Raw genomic sequence first — 22,359 nt, 5'->3', positions numbered from 1 at the left:
TAATCTTTACTCTTCTTAAGTCTTGACAAAACTTTTCATTTTGAAGAAAGCATTTGCTATCTTTTTTCATTCTTACACCGGTGTTCGGTTTGTGAACATAAAGGGTGTAAAGAGCTGCGTAGTTGGCTCCGTCCCCTTTTTTGAATTTCGTTTTTCTGCCCTGCCCTTTCGAACGATCCATGGTGCCTTGCGTCAGTTTGTAACGAATTTGGTTCGACGGTGCAGTTTAGGCGCCATTTACAAGATACAGTTTTCAAATGGGAAGCGACTCGGAATGATACGGGGCTGAATTTTATGGATTATTTTCGTCGAGTTTTGGATTTTCTGATACTTTTTTGAATTCACAATTTTCAACAGATAGGAGGACCTCTGACGGATCGTGTGTATAATTTAGAAGGTACTTAAGGATACTTTGGTGGGGAGTAATGTGTGGGTACCGTCTATTTGCTGGAATCACAAAATTTTTTCGAAGGGAATCTTGCTGTTAGTAACGTTTTATACTAGGTTTTAGCATTAGCAACTCCAGAAATTTGACAGGAAGGCTATTGCTAATTTTAATGTGTTCGTTATTTTATAGAACAGTAATTTTAGCGAGATATTTTTTATCATACTTTGAAACTGTGGAACATTTTACGTTATTAAAGTAAGCAATATTTTTGACACTAACTAGCTTTATTGCATTTACCGTCGTTTTAGGCTGATCTGCAAGTTAAACTGGGCTATTTTGCTATCTTAGACTCCGCTTCGACATTTGACATCCATTAGCTTTAGCTGCTAACCTAACTTTACCATTAGCACCGCTGAATAGCATGATGGACCTAACGCTATGATGTGAAAACTACGAAAAAGCCAGCACAAACGAGCTGATTATTTTTAAAACGTGTGATTAAAATTTCAATCTATCATTGTGCTTAGGTTTTATTAGTTCTGTGAATATGCATCTTATCACAGGGGTTAGGTTAGGTTATTCCGTATTTTACCTCCGCCCCCCAGCATAAAAACTCATGGGACTGAAAGTTAATATTACTGTCAGCTTGAGAAACCCGTTTAGCTGCGCAGAAGTGGACACGCAACATAGGCGTTACAAGGCTGGAAAGGCAACGATTTCACCTTATTTGCATAGAAACTCTGTCGAGCTTTCAAGTTCGCCATATTAACTCTTATTCCCCAGTTTTTCTGCTTTGTACAACTATGTGCGGCGCTATGAAAAAGATCCCCACTGCAGATGCAGACACACTACGTTATTGAATTAGTTTTTTTTTTCCTTTAAAAGATTTTACAGAAACTTGCGATTTTATTTATTTATTTTTTTACTTTTTTTTTTCTTCTAAACATTAGGAATTTGGTTTTTTTCTCCCCCAGACAAATCTGCGTAACCTTATTCATCCTAATCTTCACCAGAAACCTTTACTTTGTTGTTTCACTTACTGTGTTGGCATATGAATAAATAGAGCGATTAACAAGTAAAGGGGCGGCGGTAAGATCTGGCTGTGGCAAAGATAAAAACCTGACAGAATAGCTCCAGTGACCGACTATAATGTGAGTTTGAAGATTGACATGCACACACACACACAAAAAAAAAAACTCGCTCATGGATATTCCTTTTTTTTTTCTTCTTCTTCTTCCTCCAATGGCCCCTTCAGATTTCATATCATGCCATCTAAAACAGCAAAAAGCTCCACTGCTTCCAAAAGGGAGCCAAAAAGGAAAGGGCTGCAGCCTCGGGATGACTCTGAGGACGAGTTGGATGTACCCCCTCAAGAAACCAACTCCAATGGCCAAGAGGAGGCACCGCCGACAACTGGCAAGTAACAAAGGCTGTTTTGGTGTCTCTGAATCCAAATAAGTTGCTCAGTCAATTGCTTTGCGTGTGTTGCTGTACTGGTGAAGGCCAATTGGCTCAGCTGTAATGCTTTTTTTTTTTTTTTTTTTTTTTTTTTTTTTTTTTTTTTCCTTCTTCTTGCGAACACGTAGTTAGAATGGGCTGATAGTTTTTTTTTTTTTTTTTTTTTCTGAAGGGGCCGTCCTAAAAAATTTTGGGGATGATTTTGTTAACGACGATGGTTCTTCTTGTCCGGATGTCTCCTGCAAACGAGGTAGCTTATTTCGAAAGATAAAGTGTTTTGTTTTTGTTTTTTCGTTGTAAATCAAGTTAAAAAAATTGTATCAATATCAGCTCATTTCTGTCTTGCTTTTGGAAAGTTCTAGTTAGGATGGGTTAAAATGCTTAACTCTGTGCCTGTTTGCTTGTATTCGAGTCACAAACATCGACTCATTTTGCTTGTTTATGCTTATGTGAGCACAATAGATTTTTTTTTTTTTTTTTTTGGACAGGTCGTTGTGGCTTGCTCTGGTGGCAACATAATGGTTTGAACGATATTGTTACCTCCCAAAAGAGGACTTCTGTTTGTCTTGGTGTTTTTAATTTCAGTCAGAAATGACTCAAACTGTGACGTTTTTGATCGGGACACACTTTAGTTATTCATCATCGAGCGAAGTGACTGTGGCGCATCTACTCCAGTATCAACGCTTGTCGTGGGGAGCGTTTGTGTAATAATGTGGGTTCATGGTCTTTTCTGTATTTTTCTTTTTTTCTTTTGTTTTCGGCTCGCGCTTAATTTCAGAACAAAGGAAAATAAGCCCCGTCAACTTTCTCTCTTCGGTCGTTGTTTCACCCGAGACTTGCTGCGTGTGTTGTGTTTGTTTGTTTTATTTTTGCATGTGTGTGTGTGTGTGTGTATGCATGCATGCGCGCTCCTCCACCCCTCCCCCAGTCACCCACCCACCCCTCTTCTCTCTCTCCACCAACACCACCTGAAACGACTCGCACCAGAAGAATAAAAAGTTGTACTTTTGTTGTGCCACAGATCCGTCTCAGGGGGAAGCTGCTGAGGCGGTTGATAGTCGAAGTTTGGAGGAGATTCTCGGCAGCATCCCTCCACCTCCGCCCCCAGCAATGACCAATGAACCGGGCGCTCCTCGCCTGATGATCACACATTTAGTTAATCGCAACTTTAAGTCTTATGCAGGGGAGCAGATTCTGGGGCCTTTTCACAAGGTATGACCAAACATGGATGTGAAGCCTTTTTTTTTATATATCTGGCAGGGCAAAACTGCTTTGAATCTGTTTGATAACATCACTTGTGTTAAGTGTCAACCTTACTGTTTTTGTCTTAGTCTTATTTTATTTCCTGGCTTTTTTTTGTGCCCTGTTGTTGAAGACATACAAATATTAAAACACTAGAAAAGGGTGCAGTTTTATGGTGTTTAAATATATTGAAAATAAATAAATAAATAAGTGAGAAGGTCACAATCCTCCATTTTGATTTTGATTTTGTTAGTGAATCTCTCAACCAGAAGTGATTTATTGCTGTTCCCACAGTTCCATTTTAATTATGACTTTCTTCAAACCTTTGCCTTTTCACTGTATTTTGCTCACACAGTTTCTGCTCAGGCTGGGTTTTAGCACGTCAACCCTTAACTACACTCACTTGGAATACTTTCAGTATTACAGATTTACCTAGATAAAATGCTACCACACATCTCTAAAAATACAACCTTTACACTGTTTGTTGTAGATGTTGTGTATCTTCATATAATTGATTTCTTATATTTTTATCTCCTTCCTTACCTGTCTCCCAGCGCTTTTCCTGCATCATTGGTCCCAATGGAAGTGGAAAGTCCAATGTGATAGATTCAATGCTCTTTGTGTTTGGATACAGAGCTCAAAAGATCAGATCGAAAAAGCTCTCAGTGCTGATTCACAGCTCTGATAAACACAAGGATGTGCAAAGCTGTACTGTGGAGGTGCATTTTCAAAAGATTATTGATAAGGTATATTTATCTATATTTCTTTCACACTGAAACAACATACACTCTTCATATGGTTCAATATTCAGCCCAAACTGAAAAACTCACAGATTTTTTTTTTTTTTTTTTTTTTTTTTTTTTTTTTAGGACAGTAATGATTGTCTGATTTTTAAAAATATTATTTATCAGATGTCATAATACAATTACCACTCATTTGTAACATTAGTGAGTAAACACAAACTCAAATCAGTCTTGAAAGTTACAGTTTACACCCCTTCATGCTATATTCACCTCACATCGCACTAGTTACTGCCTGTATTTCCAGTTGTTTTTTTTTATTATTATTATTTTATTTTATTTTGAATTAATAATTTGCTGACACGGCCCAAGTTATTTTACTGCAGTGTAAATATATCTGTGACAGGGAATATTCTATTCAGATCACAATTTACTGCTAAAAAAAACCATAAACAGTATTTTTTCACATTAAAATTATTTTTTTACCCTGCCTTTGGGAGTGTAAATAATTCTGCCCCTGGCTGACCTTACATCGAAAAAGGAGCATTTTACTTCACCTCACAAGTGCTGAAAAAATCAAATCAAATTGTTAAGCTCATGACTTAATTTTTCTGGAGTTCCTCTTCCCACAGAAATGCTGTTTCTGAAGTAAAAATAATTTTTTGTAAAGGTGGTGTACACAGTCTGAAATACAAGCCCTGTTTGCTAAAGTAAAGAATTTTTAGGGACGCTGCCAACTCTTTTGTTGTGCATTTGCAATCTCCTCATTTCACTGAACATGTTTACCTTCTGTAAATGTGACAAATTGCACCAATATTTTTTTTAATTAATTCCCCCCCAACACATTACAGTTGCTTGTCTAAATCTCTGATGTTTTTGGAAGTGTTTAAGTCTTAATTGTCTCCGGTGTTCTTCCCTTTGTAACAACCAGTGATTTTTGTGAGTGCTGTGAATTGTAAAGCTGGATGTTTAGAGCTGTTTGAGTCTCTCCTAAACTCTTCTGTTCTGCTGCTGTGTCTTCTGTCCCCCCTCCCCCCTACCCCACCCCTCCCCCCGAGCCAGGAAGGAGATGACTACGAAGTCGTCCCTAACAGCAAGTTCTATGTTTCCAGGACTGCCAACAGAGACAGTTCCTCTTACTACCATATTGATGGCAAAAAGGCCACTTTCAAAGAAGTTGGCACTTTACTCCGCAGCCACGGTATTGATCTAGACCACAACAGATTTCTGATCTTGCAGGTAATTGTATTATTATTTTTTTTATTCCTTCCTATGACCATCCTGTTCTGTTTACCAGTCCCTGCGCTTCATCCCAATTCCTGGTGAAAGTTTTAAAATATTATTTTATGCCCTGCCTGTCTCTGTGTGTGTGTGTGTTGGGGGGAGGGGGGTGAAATAACCTGTTGCACTGGAATTGGAAAGGAGAGAAGAGGAGAGGAGAGTGCTCTGCCATCCCTTAGACTGCTATAGCAGCGCATCATGGTTTGAAACAATGTGAAAAAGGTGCGAACCATTATTTGCTGCTTTAGAATTTTAAGGAAAAGACACAATTTGACCAGCATGCATGTGAGTGTTTGAAGGATGTCCCACTATGTGAGAGAGTTTTTGTTTTGGGGGGGCTGAGCCACCAGTGGAGGACAGGTTGGACCCTCCCTTTCTCATGTACCTGCCACACTTTAGCAGCACGTAAATATTGGTGTGTGAAGAAAAAAAAAACCAATATTAGCAGTGCTGCTTCAGGGTGGCAGGGTAAAACTCCCTCCACTGCCATGGCTCTCATTTTCATTGAATTTTATTTTATTTTTTTTATTTATTTATGTTTTTTTTTACTCTCTGACATAAACTGAATTCTTGAAAATAATATTTTCTTGTTTAATTATTTATATATTTTCCCCATGTGTTTTGCAACTCACCCTGAAAAAGTTCACATGTTACACTCCTACCCCTGCAAAGTGTATTGCATCTTACCTGCCTGGTTACTACTGATCAACTGAAGGCACATGATTAAAATTTAGTTGTATTTGGATTCTTTATTTTATTTCAGTGGTGAACTTTTTTTTTTTTTTCTTTCAATGTGAGCATGACCATTTTCATTCCTCTTTTATGTTTCTGTCGGTGACGTGGCTGCATGACTATGGATAGAGGTTTAAACTTGGTCTTCAAGGTCACCTCACTTTTCCAGGCCTCTGGTAAATAAGGGGAAGCTGTCTAGTTTGTGCACTGATCAGAGGAGAGGATGATGTGGGGATTCCCCCACCACCCAACTCTTTCTTAAAGCTGCTTTTTCTCTCAGATTCAAAATTTAAACTACATTGTTTTTTTTGTTTGTTTTTTATCTCAAATTGAGACTCTTAAAAAGAAACATTTTATTTAAAAAATAAATCATAAATATTATTAATTGACATGGTATTTACAATAAATAAAAAATAAATGCACATGTCCACTCCAGTAGGGTTGCACTGGAGAGTTGAGGAAGTGTGTGTGTGTGTGTGAGTGGGTGTGTGTGTGTATGTAGTTTTAGAGATGTCAGTTTTGTTTTAATAGCTCTCATTTTTAGAGATGCACCAATCAGTTAGCCAGGGAATGGAATTGGACAATTTTTTATTTTTTTGTTGCTTGGTCCTGCTCTTTGACTCGCTGCTAAAATACAGAAAACCCTTTTTTTCTTATTATAATTAATTTATTTTTCTCTCCTATTTTTAGAATGCATCAGAAATAAAGAAATGTCCCTTATTTGGTCTACAAACAAATCCACCAACTGCATATACTTTGAAAAAAAATATTTTAGGTTGATTTAAAATATAAGATTAGAGAAATGTATGCTTTGACACATGAATTGAGATAATCACGTTGTCAGCTTCGAGCGCAGCTTTCGTCTCTTCTGTGTGATACTCCTCAAAATAAAATGAATCGGACTCGCAGGCCAGAGCTTTTAATGAACCAAAAAAATCGTCATCGGCGAAGAAAAGCCAGATCGGTGCGTCGCTATTCAGTTTTGCAAAAACAATATCTATTTTTATGACAATTTAAATTACTTTTTCTGTCATCACTATGGATTATTATTGGTGGGTTGCTGATATTTTAGCAGTAGTAACTCCATGTTTTATGTTCCACAAATGCAATTGTGCAATTTGTCCCCTCACAGTTGGAGATTTTCAGTGACACGATTTTTCATTTATTTATTTATTTACTTATTTATTTATTTATTTTATTCACTTTAATATGGAACCAGGTCGTCTTTCTGTGTTGTATAATGTTATTTACACTTTTGTGCACTTTGTTTAAAATTTTGTGTGGGAGAGAGCTGTCTCTGTGTCTTAAAAATTATTTTTTTTAAAAAGAGATTGGTGCAATTTTATTGTGTATGTTTTTTATTATTATTTTTATTATTTTAGTGATTTTTATGCAGCCCTATTGTGAATCAGTGTGTACCCTTTCCAATCTGCTCTTGTTTGCTGTGTGTAGGGTGAGGTGGAGCAGATTGCCATGATGAAGCCTAAAGGTCAGACGGAGCATGATGAGGGGATGCTGGAGTACCTGGAGGACATCATCGGCTCATGCCGTCTCAAAGAACCGATCCAAACTCTGTCTCGCCGCATCGAGCTGCTCAATGAGCAAAGGGGAGAAAAGGTAACTACACTTGCGAGGGTTTGTTTCTCTTTGGGAGTGTTTTTTGTAAAACTGCATAGTGGGGCTGAAAGGTGAACAAATGAGATAATAAATATGGAAATAAATATGAATGCACTCTGTCTGTTTTGTGAGACAACCCTCTCATTCACTTTGACATTCAGATATAAAGTATTACTCAAAAGTTAAATTACACCAGTTCACAAATGAGTCATTTATTGAATTTAATTTATATTCTGCTTGTACCTAATTATTTTTATGTCTCTCTGGTGTAGTTTCTGATAGCCGAATTTCATTAGACCACAGAATTTAGGATTTTTCTCATTTATTTGTTTTTAAACCTTTGTCTAGAAATTAAAGTATCAGGTGTTTTTTTTTTTTTCCCTGTCCTAGCTGAATCGAGTTAAGCTGGTAGAAAAGGAGAAAAATGCTCTGGAGGGGGAAAAGAATAAAGCCGTGGAGTTCCTCACCTTGGAGAACGACATCTTCAAACACAAGAGCCAGCTGCACCAGTACTATGTGTGAGTTACACCAGCGGCACCTCTGTGCTCCAGACAGGACAAAATATGACAAAAAGAAGGACCAGCAAGAGCTCTGTGGGATGCTTCTCTGATATCTTACCATTATGAAGTGTATAAATAGAAAAAAAAATCATTATTGCATAATTTTTTTTATTTATTTATTTTTTTAAGCAAATATTTTGGTTTCTGTTTGCCTTTAGTCATGATCTACGAAAACGTGTGACTGATAAAGAACAGGAAAAGCAAAAGATCTTGGAGGAAACCAAGGAGCTCACCGAAAAAAATGCAAAGATATCAGAAGAGATGGAAAAAATGAACCAAGAGCTCCAAAATGTGGAAAAGTAAGAAATTTGCTTCTTTTTTTTTTTTTTCTTTAACTTGTTTCTTCTGTTACTAATGTAACCCGGTTTGTGTACTAAATAACATTTCTGTTAATTTAGATTTTTATTTGTTTGTTCAGACATTTAGAGAAATTCATCAGCACTTTGAGTTTCTAATCTGCCTGAAATTAGTAATTTATAAAGTAGTTGGCTTTGAAAAAGAGTAGAAACATAGAGTTTCATCTATTGTTATTCCCTTAAAGGAAGATTTTTTACTAAAAAACATGTTACGGAAACTAACTGTTGTCCCTTTCCCCCCTTATTTATTAGTGTGTTTTTTTTAAGGATTGCTTTTGATAGATTTTCTTCCCCCCATAAATCTGATTTGAATTTAATTCTTTAAAAAAATGTTTTTCCTCCACCAGGAAAAAAAATAAGATCAACAAGTATATTGAGACCCAGAAGGGAAAGTTCACCCAGCTGGACCTGCAGGATGTTGAAGTGCGTGAGAAGATTAAACACTCAAAGAGCAAGAACAAGGCACTGCAGAAGCAGCTGGAAAAAGACCAGAAAAAGGTGTGTTGGCCTTTAGGTTGCAGCAGATCCACTGTAGCATGCAGCTCAGTGACTTTATCTCACTTGGTTTTAGTGTTTGCTGCTCTGGGATAGATAAGCTGTGTCACTCTGACAGTGTCACTGCAGGCAGCAGCAGCACAGTTCAGAGGCACACAGATACTGGATCTGACAGAGGCGTGTAATTTTAGCCTTTTGTTTTCTAAATTTACTCCTCACAATTAATTAAAAAGTAATGCTGAGGCAGCCGTTGCATTGCCAGGGTTGGTATGTGTGTTTTTCGTCATGGCCTATGAAGAAATAAAATATATATATATATATATATATATATATATATATATATATATTTTTTTTTTTTTTAAATGTGTTAGAAATAGAGCCACAAGGATTTTGGTGTTTTTGTTGCTCAGATGTAGTGAGATGGCTTGTTTGGAGGGGTCATATGTCTCATGCGGTTGCCCGGCATGAGACATAGAACTAACAATCATTTTTTATCTATTACTTTTTTAAGGCTAAGTATTTAATTTTTTATTTTTTTATTTTTTGTAAATAAAATAGTGCATTAAGAAAATATTTCTTAATGCACTTGAAAAATACAATTTTACTAAATATTTTCGGTCTAGCTTCCAGTACGAATATCTTAGTACACCTAAAATAAGTCAAAACATACAAGTAACTTTTCAGCAAGATGTAGGATCTTGTTTTAAGTCAGTAATTCTTGAATAGAGATTTAACGGTACCAGTTTTTCTGGCAGATTATTTCACTTATTACATGGGGGGAAATGTGGTAAAAGTGAAATAATCTACTAGTGGAACTAGTTCTTTTTATTTTATTAATATTAAGGAATTAGTACTTATTTACTCAAAACAAGCTCCTAAACTAGCTGTAAGTTTGACTTATTTCAGATGTACTAAGATGTTTATACCAGAATTTACAAAAAAGTTACTTATTAGGATTTAGTGTTTTCGCAGTGTGGTAATTTTTATAATTTTTATGTGTGAAAACTTGTGCAAATTAAATAAAAATAAAAAGAAAACAATAAATAAATTATTAGCTTTTGGGACCACATTTTGTCTGACTGAACGTTGATTGCGATACTAAAGAAAATGCAAAACTGTGGCTTTTCTTGTCTTATTTAAAATCCGGATATTTTTACTCACTAATATTTGCATCAAGGAATGGTTCCTTTTTTATGAATTACAGTCATGGTGAAACAACTACTGTACAAATAATTCCTTATTTGAAAAAAAAATTATTTTCAGCACTGCTTGAAGAAGAGATGTTTTACATGATTTTTGTGGTTTCATTACAGTGATACTGTCGACGGAATAAAATAAAAACTAATGTGAAACTGTCAACGAGTTATCAGACACTAGGGGGCCGTGAAGCTGCACAAAGTGAATCTGGGCGTGTGCTTTGCTGAACTATTTTTGTCCTGATGGATTAAACTGCCGATCCTTTTATTTTTTGCAACATAGCTGATCCAAATCATTTGTCAGGCTTTGCTTCGGGGGCGTGTGGCTGACGTTTCCTCCCAGCTCTGAAAGCCTTTTCTTCTGGAACTCTGCTGGTCAGAGGGGGAGCTGGGCAGAGGCAGGCTGACCTCTGGGGAGCAGTGTTCTGCTGTGTGGTAGTCAACTATGGCCTGGCTTGTGTAACACTTCCAGCAGCCACATTCACATTTCACCCGCAGTTAACCCTACAGAACATAAACTATATATGCAGATGCCAATTCTTGCTTTGTTTTAGCTCTGCCAAAATGCAGACTGTTGTGCCAATCTCAACCAGGGCTTGTTTGGTCCTGATTACATGTGTGCTCTTGGTCTGCTTTAGAATGCATTGTATAGTAGCTGGTAATTTACACAGATTCTTTTTTTTAATGTGTCTGTTTTGTGTTTTGTTTTTTGTTTTGTTTTTTCCCCTTTCCCCTCCCGATGAAACCTCCTTCTATCAAATTTATTCCAGGTCTTACACCACATGCATAAATGGAGCATCATATCCTGTGGTTTGCTTGCTTAATGGTCTGAATTGTGATCCACAGACAATTAAACGCAGTCCTGATCACATTTCTTAGAAATAACACTTTCACAACAGGTAGTAATCTGAGCTTTATGTATTTGAGTTAGTAAAATGGGATGTTCTGACTTTAGTCAGATCTCATGCAGGCAAAGTTTTAAAGGAAATCCTATCACAATTAAATTAGGTAGTTGTGTTCCTTCCTTATATTCTTTTCTCTTTTTTTCTTTTTATGTGCAACTATAGCAGTGCGATTAAAAATAATTGCAAAAAAAAAAAAACATATATATGTGAGTCAAATATTAGTGTTTTTAAATTTTGCGTACACTTTTGATGTAAAGGTCTTCAAAATATCTATCTTTAATCCCAATTGATTCTTCTAATTTCCGTTTGTATTTTCATTTTGGCTTTCTTATTTACAGCAGCTCTGACTGCACTTGTCATATAACTCAATTCTTAAATTTTTGCTTATTTTGCCTCTGGCATCATCCGAGGTGAAGAGGGGGAAAAAGATCGACATCATAGTTGCAAGATCAAAATGAGTCATCGTCTTTCTTGGAAACCTCAAAGTGTAAATACACAAATTACTGGTTTGGTTTCAAATTTTATCTCGTTAAAGTCAAAACAAGCTGGGAAATGATTTTTTTATTATTATTTAAATTTTTTTGTGATAAAAGCTAACGGATGAAAAATAGGAATTACATCCATGCATCTTATCTTCTTGGACCTAAAGGTCCTCACTAGCTTTAGAGCTATTCAGTTTCTTATTTATGTTTTCCATCAATGCTGCACTTTAAAATATTTTTCACAATAGGTGGACATTTTCTTGCTTTTGGAAGCTGACAACAGTATTACATATTTACATAATATGTAGATTTGTGGCAGGCAGCTTCCTTATCATCTCCTGTGCTTTTTTTTTAATACCTTTTTTTTCCTCTTTGAGCTGAACTTGCATACATCTTATCTGCTAAAGACTACTAAACTCACTTTTTACTTTTTGCATCATAACAGCAGCAAATATGTGTATTCAATAGGCTACAAAATGCATAGGCAGGTAACCATGGAGATGACAGATGCAGTGCCATGTGTGTTAAGATCACAGGTGTTGTGCTCCATGGGTTACATTTTATATTTATCACAATAATATATAGATTATCATTTCATTTATTTTAGCACGTCAAAAAAAAACAAAACAACTAATTATGTTTCTTTGACAGTTAAATTATTTAAGAATCGTGGGTCTGCTGTGGCGTAATGGAAGCCCAGGTTGGCGCCTCCATTGTTGCCTCTTCCTCTTGACTTGAAACTCTCTCTGTTAAAAGTCGAGAGCAAAAACAGGAGTTTTTGCTGTAACTTTTTGTTTTGGGTAAATTTGCTGGTGGTTACTCATGGTTGCACCATGGTCAATAGACTGGAACCTGTGGCAGTGTTGGCAGGTGCCAAAGCCTGCTAGAGAATGAAATGCGCATCTCCGTAAAGCTCGTCAGCAGAGGGAAGCGTGATGTGCTCCAACGTCTCTGGATGGACTTGATGAAACCCTGTGGACACACAGCAGAAGGCGACCTGGCCCCCCAAATCCACACAGACTGTAGGAGCCTCAGGCAACATGGCTTCTGTGCCTTACCACTCTTCCTCCAAAGTCTTGGAGCTTGACTTCTCAATGTTCAAAATTTACTTTGATGAAATAAGAACTTCTTTTGAGCACTGAGCAACAGTCTAGTCCTGTTTTTTCACTTCTTCTTTCTTATCCAAGGTAACACGCTTCTAATGTTGCTCTCCAAACCTCGTCAGGTTCCACCAAACTCTTGAATGGGTTTTTGTTCACAGTCCTTGCAGGACAGCAGTTTTTACTGTTTCTTTTTCACTTTTTTTTTTTTTTACACCACACTTATTTCTCTCAACTTGCCATTGCTTCGATACAGTAATATGAAGAGACAAGTTCTTCAGCAGGAACTTGTGGCTTACCTACTTGTTGAAGGTGCGAAAACTCACTGGACAACTTTTAAGTCTTTTTAGATGATTACATAGGCTGTAACATTTTTGTATTGAATTTCTTTCTCATTTGTCTTGTATATTTTTTTTTTTTTTAAATAAAACTCAAATTTGTGAGACTTAATTTAGGGTTTTCACTAGTTCTAGTTCTAGTCGAAACAAAAGTTAACAGAAAAAAAATGTCCTGAATCATAATATTCACTGCTTAATGAACTGATACTCACATTTTGAATTGAGAAAATTGTAAAATTCTCCTTTAGTTTTAACCGTTCTTTATTTGTTGTTTGGCTCATTCAGCTGGAGGAAGTGCGAGGCATACCAGCCAGCAGTGAACAAGCCATCTCTGACGCGACGGCCCAGAAAGAAGACCTGGAGAAGCAGAAAGCGAAAGAAGAAGAAAAACTGAAAGTAGTGATGGAAAGTCTGAAGGAAGAGACGAGCGGCTTGCAACAGGACAAAGAGGTGTGTGTGTGTGTGTGTGTGTATGTGTGCGTGTGTGTGTGTGTGTCTAGTTGCAGATGTCCTGACGACTTGGCTGAGGTTACCGGAATAGCTCTGCATTATCTGTTAAATGAAGTCTTCAATTGTTCTTATACTTTTTTTTTTTTTTTTAAACACCCCTCTTACTTCCCAGAAAAAAGAGAAAGAGCTCATGGAACTCAGCAAGGCCGTAAACGAGACCCGCTCTCAAATGGACATCGCTCAGTCCGAGCTCGACATCTACCTCAGCCGCCACAAAACGGCTCTGGCTCAGCTCAACGCGGCCAAGCAGACGCTCCAGACGACCTCGGACACTCTCCAGGAGCGCCGGCCCGCCATCAAAGACCTGCAGGTCCAAATCCCCCTGAAGGAAAAGGAGCTCAAGAAGGTAAAACGATTGACAGCAAAAAACCAAAATCAGCGAGAAGTCTTAAGTTCCATGTATCTAAAATCAAGACCTTAAAATATTTTAAATTCATTAAAAACAACTTTAAGTTTGCTTTAAATAAGTTGATCACAGGTCTTAAGTTTTGTCATGGCAGCACTATTTAAACTTTATTCAATATATATATATATATATTTTTCTTGCTTGACACTTTTGTTCCATTCTGTGACTTGAGTCGTTTGAGGCTACCGCTAACCAGCCGCTAATACACCATTGCTAGCTAGCATTTTTTGTGTGTCCATCATGAGAAAGTGTAAGTTTATTCTCAGTTTGCAGGATGGCGTTCATCTTCACTTCTGGTTCGCCTCTATTGCCAGCCCATGCAGTGTTATGTGCATTTTTGTTCCCAAAACCTTCGATATAAAATATGCTTTTCCTTTTGTACATTCCTTTCTTAAATTTCTGTCACAATAGTCTTAAGAAATCCTTAAATGTGAGTTGGTGAAGCCTGCAGGAACCCTGCAGAGGGAGCTTCTGCTTTACTTACTCTGTGTTTCACTACAGGACCAGGAAGAGTTGGAGCAGCTGCTGAAGGTGGATAATGAAAACAGGCATGTGGTGAGAGAACTGCAGCAAAAGGTGGACGAAGCCAAGAGCTCCCTGTCCTCCAATCGCAGCCGAGGAAAAGTCTTGGACGCCCTGATGCAGCTCAAGAAGAGCGGCAAAATCCCTGGAATCTACGGGAGATTGGTAAAAAAAAAAAAAAAACCTGGTTACACGTTACAGAAAACCTTTCCATTTGTATATATTTTTGTCATTATTCCTATATTTGTTTCTCATCATCGTAACGCGGGGTTTTTAAAATGTTTTTGGTGCTCATAGGGAGATCTTGGAGCCATAGATGAAAAGTACGATGTGGCCATTTCATCTTGCTGCGGCGCTCTGGACAACATCGTGGTGGATACGATCGACACGGCTCAGAAATGCGTCACTTTCCTCAAGGAGCAGAATATCGGTGTCGCCACTTTCATCGGCCTTGACAAGGTAATGTAACTCTTAGAAACTTCAGTCAGCATGCCTTTAAGATTCAGTCAACTTAAAACAGAGTTTTTTCACCTTTTGACTGCTTTTTTTTTTTATTATTATTTAGATGAAGGTCTGGGAGAAGAACATGACCCCCATTCGCACGCCAGAGAACAGCCCCCGCCTCTTCGACATGGTGCGAGTAAACGATGAGAGGGTCAGACCAGCGTTCTACTTCGCCCTGAGGGACACCCTGGTCGCTCAAGACATGGAGCAGGCCACCAGGATGGCCTTCCAGAAGGACAAACGCTGGAGGGTGGTCACCCTGAAGGGGCAGATAATTGAGATGGCAGGTTGGTGAGATTCATCACTCTTACATGGATTCCCGTCCTGCTTTATTTATTTATTTTTTGTTTGTTTTGGTCAGTTTGTAACCACAGCTGGTACTGGTGTTAAAAAAAAATGTTAAAAGTTGACAGCAGAAACTGTATTTGACTAAAACATGAGTCTAGTTTTTCTTATAACTTCAACCTTTTCTGATAAAACAACTGATCAGTTCTTGGCGCTGTGTTCGTGATTCTCCTGAGCCTGTGTACATTCTCTTCAACAATACTCAGTCTGAGTGACCTTTCTGCTTTTATTTAATTAGGGAATGATAAAATAAAAAATAAAAAAAAAAGATCCAATTATATCTTTTGATGTAAATTCTAATGGCCTGACCTCAATTCAGTTGTTTCACAAAAACGTTAATGTGATGAGGTAAGCTTGTATATCAGTATTTTTTATTTATTTTTTCATAATGGGGTTTTTATATGTTTGCAGCTTATTTTACAATCAGGAGTAGAAGGCTTTAAATCAAGGCTGTAACTGTGTTCTAAAAAAATGACATAGTATATGAAAGAGTCCATGTGAAATTGTAGAAAAAGAGTTGCAGAATATAAACAATTGTTGGTGCAAACTACAATAGTATGGTATGCTAACTTTTTCAGATGAACTATCTGAAGTATTTCATCTGAAAACATTTGCTCTGTATTGTTGGTGTGATGTTAGTATGGCAGTTTCACTGAAGTATTTTCGCCCCGATGCTCAAACCAAAACAACTGAGTCTCCTTGTTTTTGTAATTGTAACTTATTAAGTTTATGGAACCCATCTTCCTTAGTCTATATTATTACTGGATAATATAAATGAACTTTAAATCATTTGTCAGAGCAGCCTTTTGGACCAAAGTGTTACCATCTTATTTCAGCTTGTCCCTCACAGACCGTGACGGGATGGTTAATAATTAACTCTCAGCCAAAGTTTTTGTTTCTCATTCTTTTGTTGTTTTTGTTTTTGTTGCACAGGAACAATGACTGGAGGTGGAAGAGTTATGAAAGGCAGGATGGGGTCTTCTATCGGCCAAGAGGTGTCCCAGGTCGAGGTTAGTTCAAAACATGCGAATAAATAAAAGGTCACATTTTCAACTTAAACATGGCATTTAAAAAAAATAAAGAAGGTAAAAATAATTAAAATAAAACCTAACTTTGGATTAGTTTGAATTATTTCTGATCCTGATTTTGAATGAAGTCCAGTTTCCTCTCCCTAAAGACCGTGGCAAAGACAGAGAAACTGTTGGAGGTTTAGTTGTTTTGAATCTAAAGAGAAACAAAGGTATAATGTTATCTCCATTTATTTGGCCTTTGTTTGCATCAAAGTACATGCTGTTGGTTTTATTTATAGTTTGAAAATATTGGCATTTAATTCAGTCAGAAGCTGGCCGTTAAACTCGTTTATTATTGACTTTCCATTTTATTAAACTGATAAGAAATTATGCAAATTAAGATTTTTTTTTATTATTATTGTGTCATTTGCTCTTTTTTTTCTCTCTTACTATCTAAAGCGATATATTAGTAGCATTGTGCTCTTTTCACTTGTCTTCAAGTTAAATAGTGTAAGTCCAACTGGGCAGCTTAAGTGCTCATGCGATGCGTGTACCAAGCATTTCCTCCATCACAACAGAACTTAATTTTCCATGTGTGTTTTTACAGCTCGACCGTATGGAGAGCAAGCTGAATGAGAAAGTGTCGGAGCTGCACGGCTGCCAGGAGAGACGGCTGCAGTTGGAGGAGAACGTCCAGCGCCTGCAGCCTCAGCTCAGAGAGATGAAGAACACTCTGGAAAAATACACAAACAGCATGAGCGTACGACACTTTATGCACCGTTTTGCCTCCTTGTTTATGCTTCATTTATGCTTCAAATGATGTCAGTTGCCTATATCCAGGCTTACAAATGAGCATTTTTTTTTTTTTTTTTTTTTACCTAATTAAAGAAGTTTCTCAAGAGTTCCCCCCCTCCCCCCTTTCTTCTTCCCTCAGAGTCTGGCTGACCAGGAGACTCACTTGAAACTTCAGATTAAGGAGCTTGAAGCCAACGTGCTGGCAGCTGCCCCAGACAAAGCCAAGCAGAAACAGATGGAGAAGAGCCTGGAGGCATTCAAGAAAGGTAGGAACTTGCATAAACTGTAAAGAGAGGTGCTAATTGTTTTATGTCATTATATCCTTCCTCATGTCAGATTAAGACTTAACTTCTGGAAAAATACACTCTACTACCCTTTAGTATATCTTCAATACAGAGTAGATTTTAATTTAAATAGATTGCCTTAAGTTTTGATGCCAAAATGTTTCATTTCTTTTATTTTATTTATTTATTTATTTTTTTTTGCGTGGCCCCCCCTCCCCCCATTAGACTTTGAGTCAGCATCCAGTAAGGCCGGGAAGGTGGAAAACGAGGTGAAAAGACTCCACAACTTGATTGTTGACATCAACAGCCACAAACTGAAGGCTCAGCAGGATAAGCTTGACAAGATCAACAAAGAGCTCGACGACTGCTCCTCCATCATCACCAAAGCCAAAGTGGCCATAAAGACGGCTGATCGGTAAGGGAAGGAAATATTAAAGGTGGAACAGTCCGCCTTCTCCCTGCTGGCACTAATGGTGGGCTTTCTTTGAGGTTGGTGATGTCAGTTCTGGTTTTATGTGTAAATATGTGTAATATGTGTCGACTCATTTGTATAATGTAACAATCAAGTGCAACAAATTTGTACCATGAAAGAAAAAAAAAAAGAAAAAATAGTTGTAGGGTCTACAAGAGAGGAATTATCAAAGTAGAGATTCACCAATATGAACATTTTGGTAAATATACGTTATTAATATCCCTGTTTTGGCTGATAACCAATATTATATACATTTCCCTACTCCTTTAACACTGAAAAATGATTACACTACTAATGTTGGTTCTCTGCTTTATTTAAGCACCCCACCTTCCTGTGCTGCATCACTGTTTACATGCCCAAACAAATACAACATGGCCGCCAGAATTCCTTTCCCAAAAACATGATCCAAACAGCAACATGATGGAAACTAACTTTGTTTATTAATTTCGCCCCATTTCCCCCTGTGGGACCGATATGTTAAAACATGACTAACATCAGCCGATGTTAATGCAGATATATTGTGCATCAACACATCAAAGTATGACTGCCTAACCTTTATCTGATTTTTATTCAATTCGAACTCCAGATGATTTGTTGAGTTTTCCGGAAAAAAGTTTCAGTTTTCTTCATCTTTTAACGACTTCCACACTGAAGAGGGTTATAAAGACCAGGTTGCTTTTATGTCCAAGATGTAGAAAGTGGCTCCTAGTGGTGATTTTATTTTTTCCTAGAATTTAACCTTGGTAAAATAGAAGTTATTCACAGAGAACCTCAGGCTTTAAGACCTCCTAAAGTGACAAAATGTTAGGAGTGGTGAGGACTTTTAGTGAGTCTTAAAGATGCAGTAGGTAACTTTTAAACGTATCCAAATCTGCACCACACAAGTTCATGCTCCTGTGTGCTTCAGAAATGTCCTGCCTGAGACATTCCCTCGTTTAGCAGACTTGGCTCAAAGGTTTGATGCCGTCTGCCCTTTAATTCAGTTTTGCAAAGTTTCTTCATCGAGACGCGCATTACTTCATCCAGTCTAGATTCTATGATTGGTTCATTTCTATTAACTGCTTATTTGCTTTATTTGTTTTGTGTATCAACCTGTCACTTTCTAAACTAGACATTATATATTTATCTAAAATAGAATATGGTCTGATACCTTTTACTTCAAGTCTAAGACAGTGTAATTTGTAATGTAGGATGATTTTTTTTTCTTCTTTCTTTTCTTCTTGGCAACACTCCTTACCAGTTTGGTTGGTGGTAATGAATGCTCCACTAAAGTTAAGCCAATCCCCAAATCAACTTTTGTTTTTGCTGACCAACTGTCTAGATAGGTTATTTAGGATTCTGTCGTTGCGTTTGTGTGAATTTGTTGAGTTCGGCAATATTATTTGCCTAAAACAGTCTCACTGCTGGCCCCTTTCGGTCTGACGGTGCGGAGGCAGTTGAATTTTCCTATTGGTTGCAGCAGTACGGCTTGGCAAAACGTCTCCCGGGCATAAAAGCAAATGTATACAATGTTAAAGTGAGCGGCATCTAACCAGAGTAATTCAAACGCCTTGCTTTCTGAAGGCCAATGAAATGATTGTCGCTGATCTGGTCTGCTTTAGCTGTTGCTGTCAACACCACCGGAGAAAAACGTCTAAATCCTCTTCCGTTTGTCTTCCAGGAACCTGAAAAAGTGTGAGGAGAGCGTTGCTCGTGTGCAAGCTGAGCTGGAAGAGAACGAGAAGTTGATGGCTGAGCTCACAGAACAGCTGAAGAAACTAGAAGATGAGGCCGGGGAGATCATGAAAGCCTGCCACGAGGCAGAGGTTGCTGCTCGCCATTTACGTTATTCGTATCAGAATGTCTTAAATCTGGGGGAGTGTTTCTCTCCCTGAGGACATCCTTAGCATCAATACAGCTGATTTACTCCTTCTTTGGTTCTGGTTGTGTAGGCCACTCTGCCTGAGGTGCAGGAGCAGTATCAGAACGTTTCCAAGGAGATCAAGGCCCTGCAGCAGCAGGAGCACGCGCTGCAAGAAGAGTCGCTCAACGTTCGGCTGACCATCGAGCAGATAGACGCTGCCATCACAAAGCACAATGGCAAGATCAAGTACTGGCAGGATGAGGTGAGTCACATAACTCTAAACCAGTACACAGCTGGGGAACAACCAAGCCCCCGAGCTTTGTTGTCTTCAATAATGCCTGTTTTTGTCTTCCAGAGCATCAAGCTGTCCCTTCACACCATTGAGGGCCAGCCAGCAGAGGAACTCCGTGTCTTTCCTCCTGCTGAGCTGGAAGCCATATCGGATCCAAACATCCTGGTGAACAAGATCAGCATGCTGGAGAGCCAGTGTAGTCAAATGAAGCCCAATCTAGGAGCCATTGCAGAGTACAAGAAGAAGGTACACACAAACACTACAAGGTGTCCTGGTGGTCTCGTTGGTTAGGATGAAGGAAGACTTGTTCTCATTCACTGCTGCCCCAAGAGCAGCAGTGAATTTCTAGGGTCTCCGCCTGCTTGAAAAGTCTTACATTCATGTAACTAGTTAGAAATCTTAAATTCATAAGTTGACTTCAAATATATTAATCACAGGTCTTCAAATTTTTTATAACTATTTAGTGGTGTTCATGTTATTTTTTTTTTTTTTTTTGTCAGGCAAAAGTTTGAGTCGCGCGCAGATGTCTTCATAGCTTCTCTTGCTAATATAACTAACATAGCTCTGCTAGCTAGCTTTGTGTGTCTGTCAGGGGCGACTCCAGACAGGGAGCAACGGTGACAGGTTAATGTTGAAACCCGACACACCGACGGCGACAAAAGTTACGCATTTGTAAATGTTTGTCTCGTGTGCACGTCTACACTTACAAGGGCAAAATTTCACAAGCATGAAAACGACTGGAGAGGAGCGACGAAGCGGACATTTATCAGCAGTTGATAAAAACTGGCGCTAATGGACAGACCTTGTTTTACATCGGCATAAGATAAACGCGCGTCATCTCCGACGCTTTGTGTCCTCAGGAGGAGCTGTACCTGCAGCGCGTCGCCCAGTTGGACGAGATCACAGCGGACAGAGACCGGTTCAAGCACGCCTACGAGGACCTCCGTAAGCAGCGGCTCAACGAGTTCATGACCGGGTTCAACATGATCACCAACAAGCTGAAGGAGAACTACCAGATGCTGACACTAGGTGGGGATGCAGAGCTGGAGCTGGTGGACAGCTTGGATCCGTTCTCTGAAGGAATCATGTTCAGGTAAGGGAGGATTAAAAAAAAAAAAAAGCAGTCAAGACGTTATTGGTGCATGCTGGGATTTATATGTGGTGCTACAGCTCTATGTTTGTTATTTGACGTATTCTGTCGTTTTTATTTGTTTTAGTGTTCGTCCACCAAAGAAAAGTTGGAAAAAGATCTTTAACCTGTCGGGAGGGGAGAAGACCCTCAGCTCTCTGGCTCTGGTGTTTGCTCTGCATCACTACAAGCCCACCCCGCTCTACTTCATGGACGAGATCGATGCCGCTCTGGACTTCAAGAACGTCTCCATCGTTGCCTGTTATATTTATGTGAGCACAATCAGGCTGCTAGTTAATATTTTTAAAGCTTTTATGATTTGTTCTCGATAGTCGCATCATAACTATTTCTTTTTGTGACAAAAATGTCATTGTGTGATTGCAACAGGACGGTCCTTAAGCTTTAAAGTGCACAAACCGAGAGAATCCACTGCACTAAGAAATTATTCAGCAGTAACTTTGTATGCTTAAATAATTAAAACGTGTTTTTCTTTTTACAGGAACAGACAAAGAACGCTCAGTTCATCATCATCTCCTTGAGGAACAACATGTTTGAGATCGCGGATCGTCTCATCGGCATCTATAAAACACACAACACAACCAAAAGTGTCGGAATCAATCCCAAAACAATCGTGTTCAGAGAACATGATGCCATCACGGCATAAAAAGCCAACTTTATCTTTTAATGTTCTTTCATAAACCATGTAAATATTTGTACTGTCCTTTCCAATAAAGTGCTGCTATTTCTTTAATCTGAAAAATAAAAAAGTTTTTAATAAACTTTGTGAAATTATTCTTAAACAAAATGGGAGAACTCGTAAGAACACATTTCCAGCTCTTTAAATCGTGTTCAGGGGAAAATGTCCTTTTAGCTTTAGTTTATGATTTTACCAGTAATGTGAACGCTCTTTACAATATTGGCTCAATGCTCTTAACTTTTCCAGCTATCATGATTTACAATAAACTGAAATGTTAAAGGCAAAGGAGATATTTTGACCTCTTGAAATCTGATTCTTCTAACATAATAGTTTAGTGCTGGTTTGACAGATTTGCTATACATTGTTTTGTTTTTTTTGTTTTTTTTTTTCATGTTTTGACGCCTCAGAATTTGAGAAAAATCCTAAACTTTAGCTCACTTTAAGGACTGAAAGTCAGAAATCCATTGGTAGAATATCATTTTTAACTAAGTCAATTGTTCAGTGTGTAGGAACTCAAACTGAAATGCAGAACATGCCACCAATGTAAAGCGGATATGTGGATCTTTATAGATCACGGTGGAAGGGCGATGCAATATCTAGGAAGCTGCCGCAGCTGTAAAATGTTAATATAGTTACTGTCGTCTTCAGTTTCTAAAATTA

General features: G+C 38.1%; 1 protein-coding gene across 2 annotated transcripts; it reads left to right on the top strand.

Annotated features, from left to right (window-relative positions):
• The first annotated feature begins 62 nt into the window (after positions 1-62).
• Positions 63-21,781, top strand: smc4 (structural maintenance of chromosomes 4). Of its 2 annotated transcripts, XM_015041416.1 has the most exons (25): positions 63-397; positions 1,363-1,539; positions 1,644-1,804; positions 2,868-3,058; positions 3,643-3,834; positions 4,891-5,067; positions 7,294-7,458; positions 7,849-7,976; positions 8,177-8,317; positions 8,722-8,872; positions 13,176-13,340; positions 13,513-13,746; positions 14,308-14,493; positions 14,626-14,787; positions 14,894-15,119; positions 16,111-16,187; positions 16,795-16,947; positions 17,122-17,248; positions 17,492-17,681; positions 19,399-19,543; positions 19,670-19,843; positions 19,937-20,119; positions 20,734-20,966; positions 21,091-21,274; positions 21,502-21,781. In XM_015041416.1, the coding sequence occupies exons 3-25, from the start codon at positions 1,654-1,656 to the stop codon at positions 21,664-21,666; spliced, it is 3,900 nt and encodes a 1,299-aa protein (XP_014896902.1). In that variant the 5' UTR covers positions 63-397; positions 1,363-1,539; positions 1,644-1,653; the 3' UTR covers positions 21,667-21,781. The 2 variants fall into 2 exon arrangements, with proteins under 2 accessions (XP_014896902.1, XP_014896901.1); XM_015041415.1 differs by lacking the exon at positions 1,363-1,539.
• The last annotated feature ends 578 nt before the right edge of the window (positions 21,782-22,359 follow it).

This window comes from Poecilia latipinna, unplaced genomic scaffold, assembly GCF_001443285.1.
Source record: "Poecilia latipinna isolate Pla-1442-1.1 unplaced genomic scaffold, P_latipinna-1.0 Scaffold549, whole genome shotgun sequence".
Lineage (NCBI taxonomy): Eukaryota > Metazoa > Chordata > Actinopteri > Cyprinodontiformes > Poeciliidae > Poecilia > Poecilia latipinna.
The sequence above is the reverse complement of the archived record's forward strand: the minus strand, read 5'-3'. Positions and strand labels throughout refer to the sequence as shown.

Excerpts from the sequence above, each read along its gene's own strand:
- smc4 (XM_015041415.1), top strand. The coding sequence starts at position 1,654 with ATGCCATCTAAAACAGCAAAAAGCTCCACTGCTTCCAAAAGGGAGCCA. Across the intron at positions 16,188-16,794 it reads AAGAGGTGTCCCAGGTCGAG|CTCGACCGTATGGAGAGCAA; the intron begins GTTAGTTCAAAA and ends GTGTTTTTACAG. Across the intron at positions 19,544-19,669 it reads AAGCCTGCCACGAGGCAGAG|GCCACTCTGCCTGAGGTGCA; the intron begins GTTGCTGCTCGC and ends CTGGTTGTGTAG.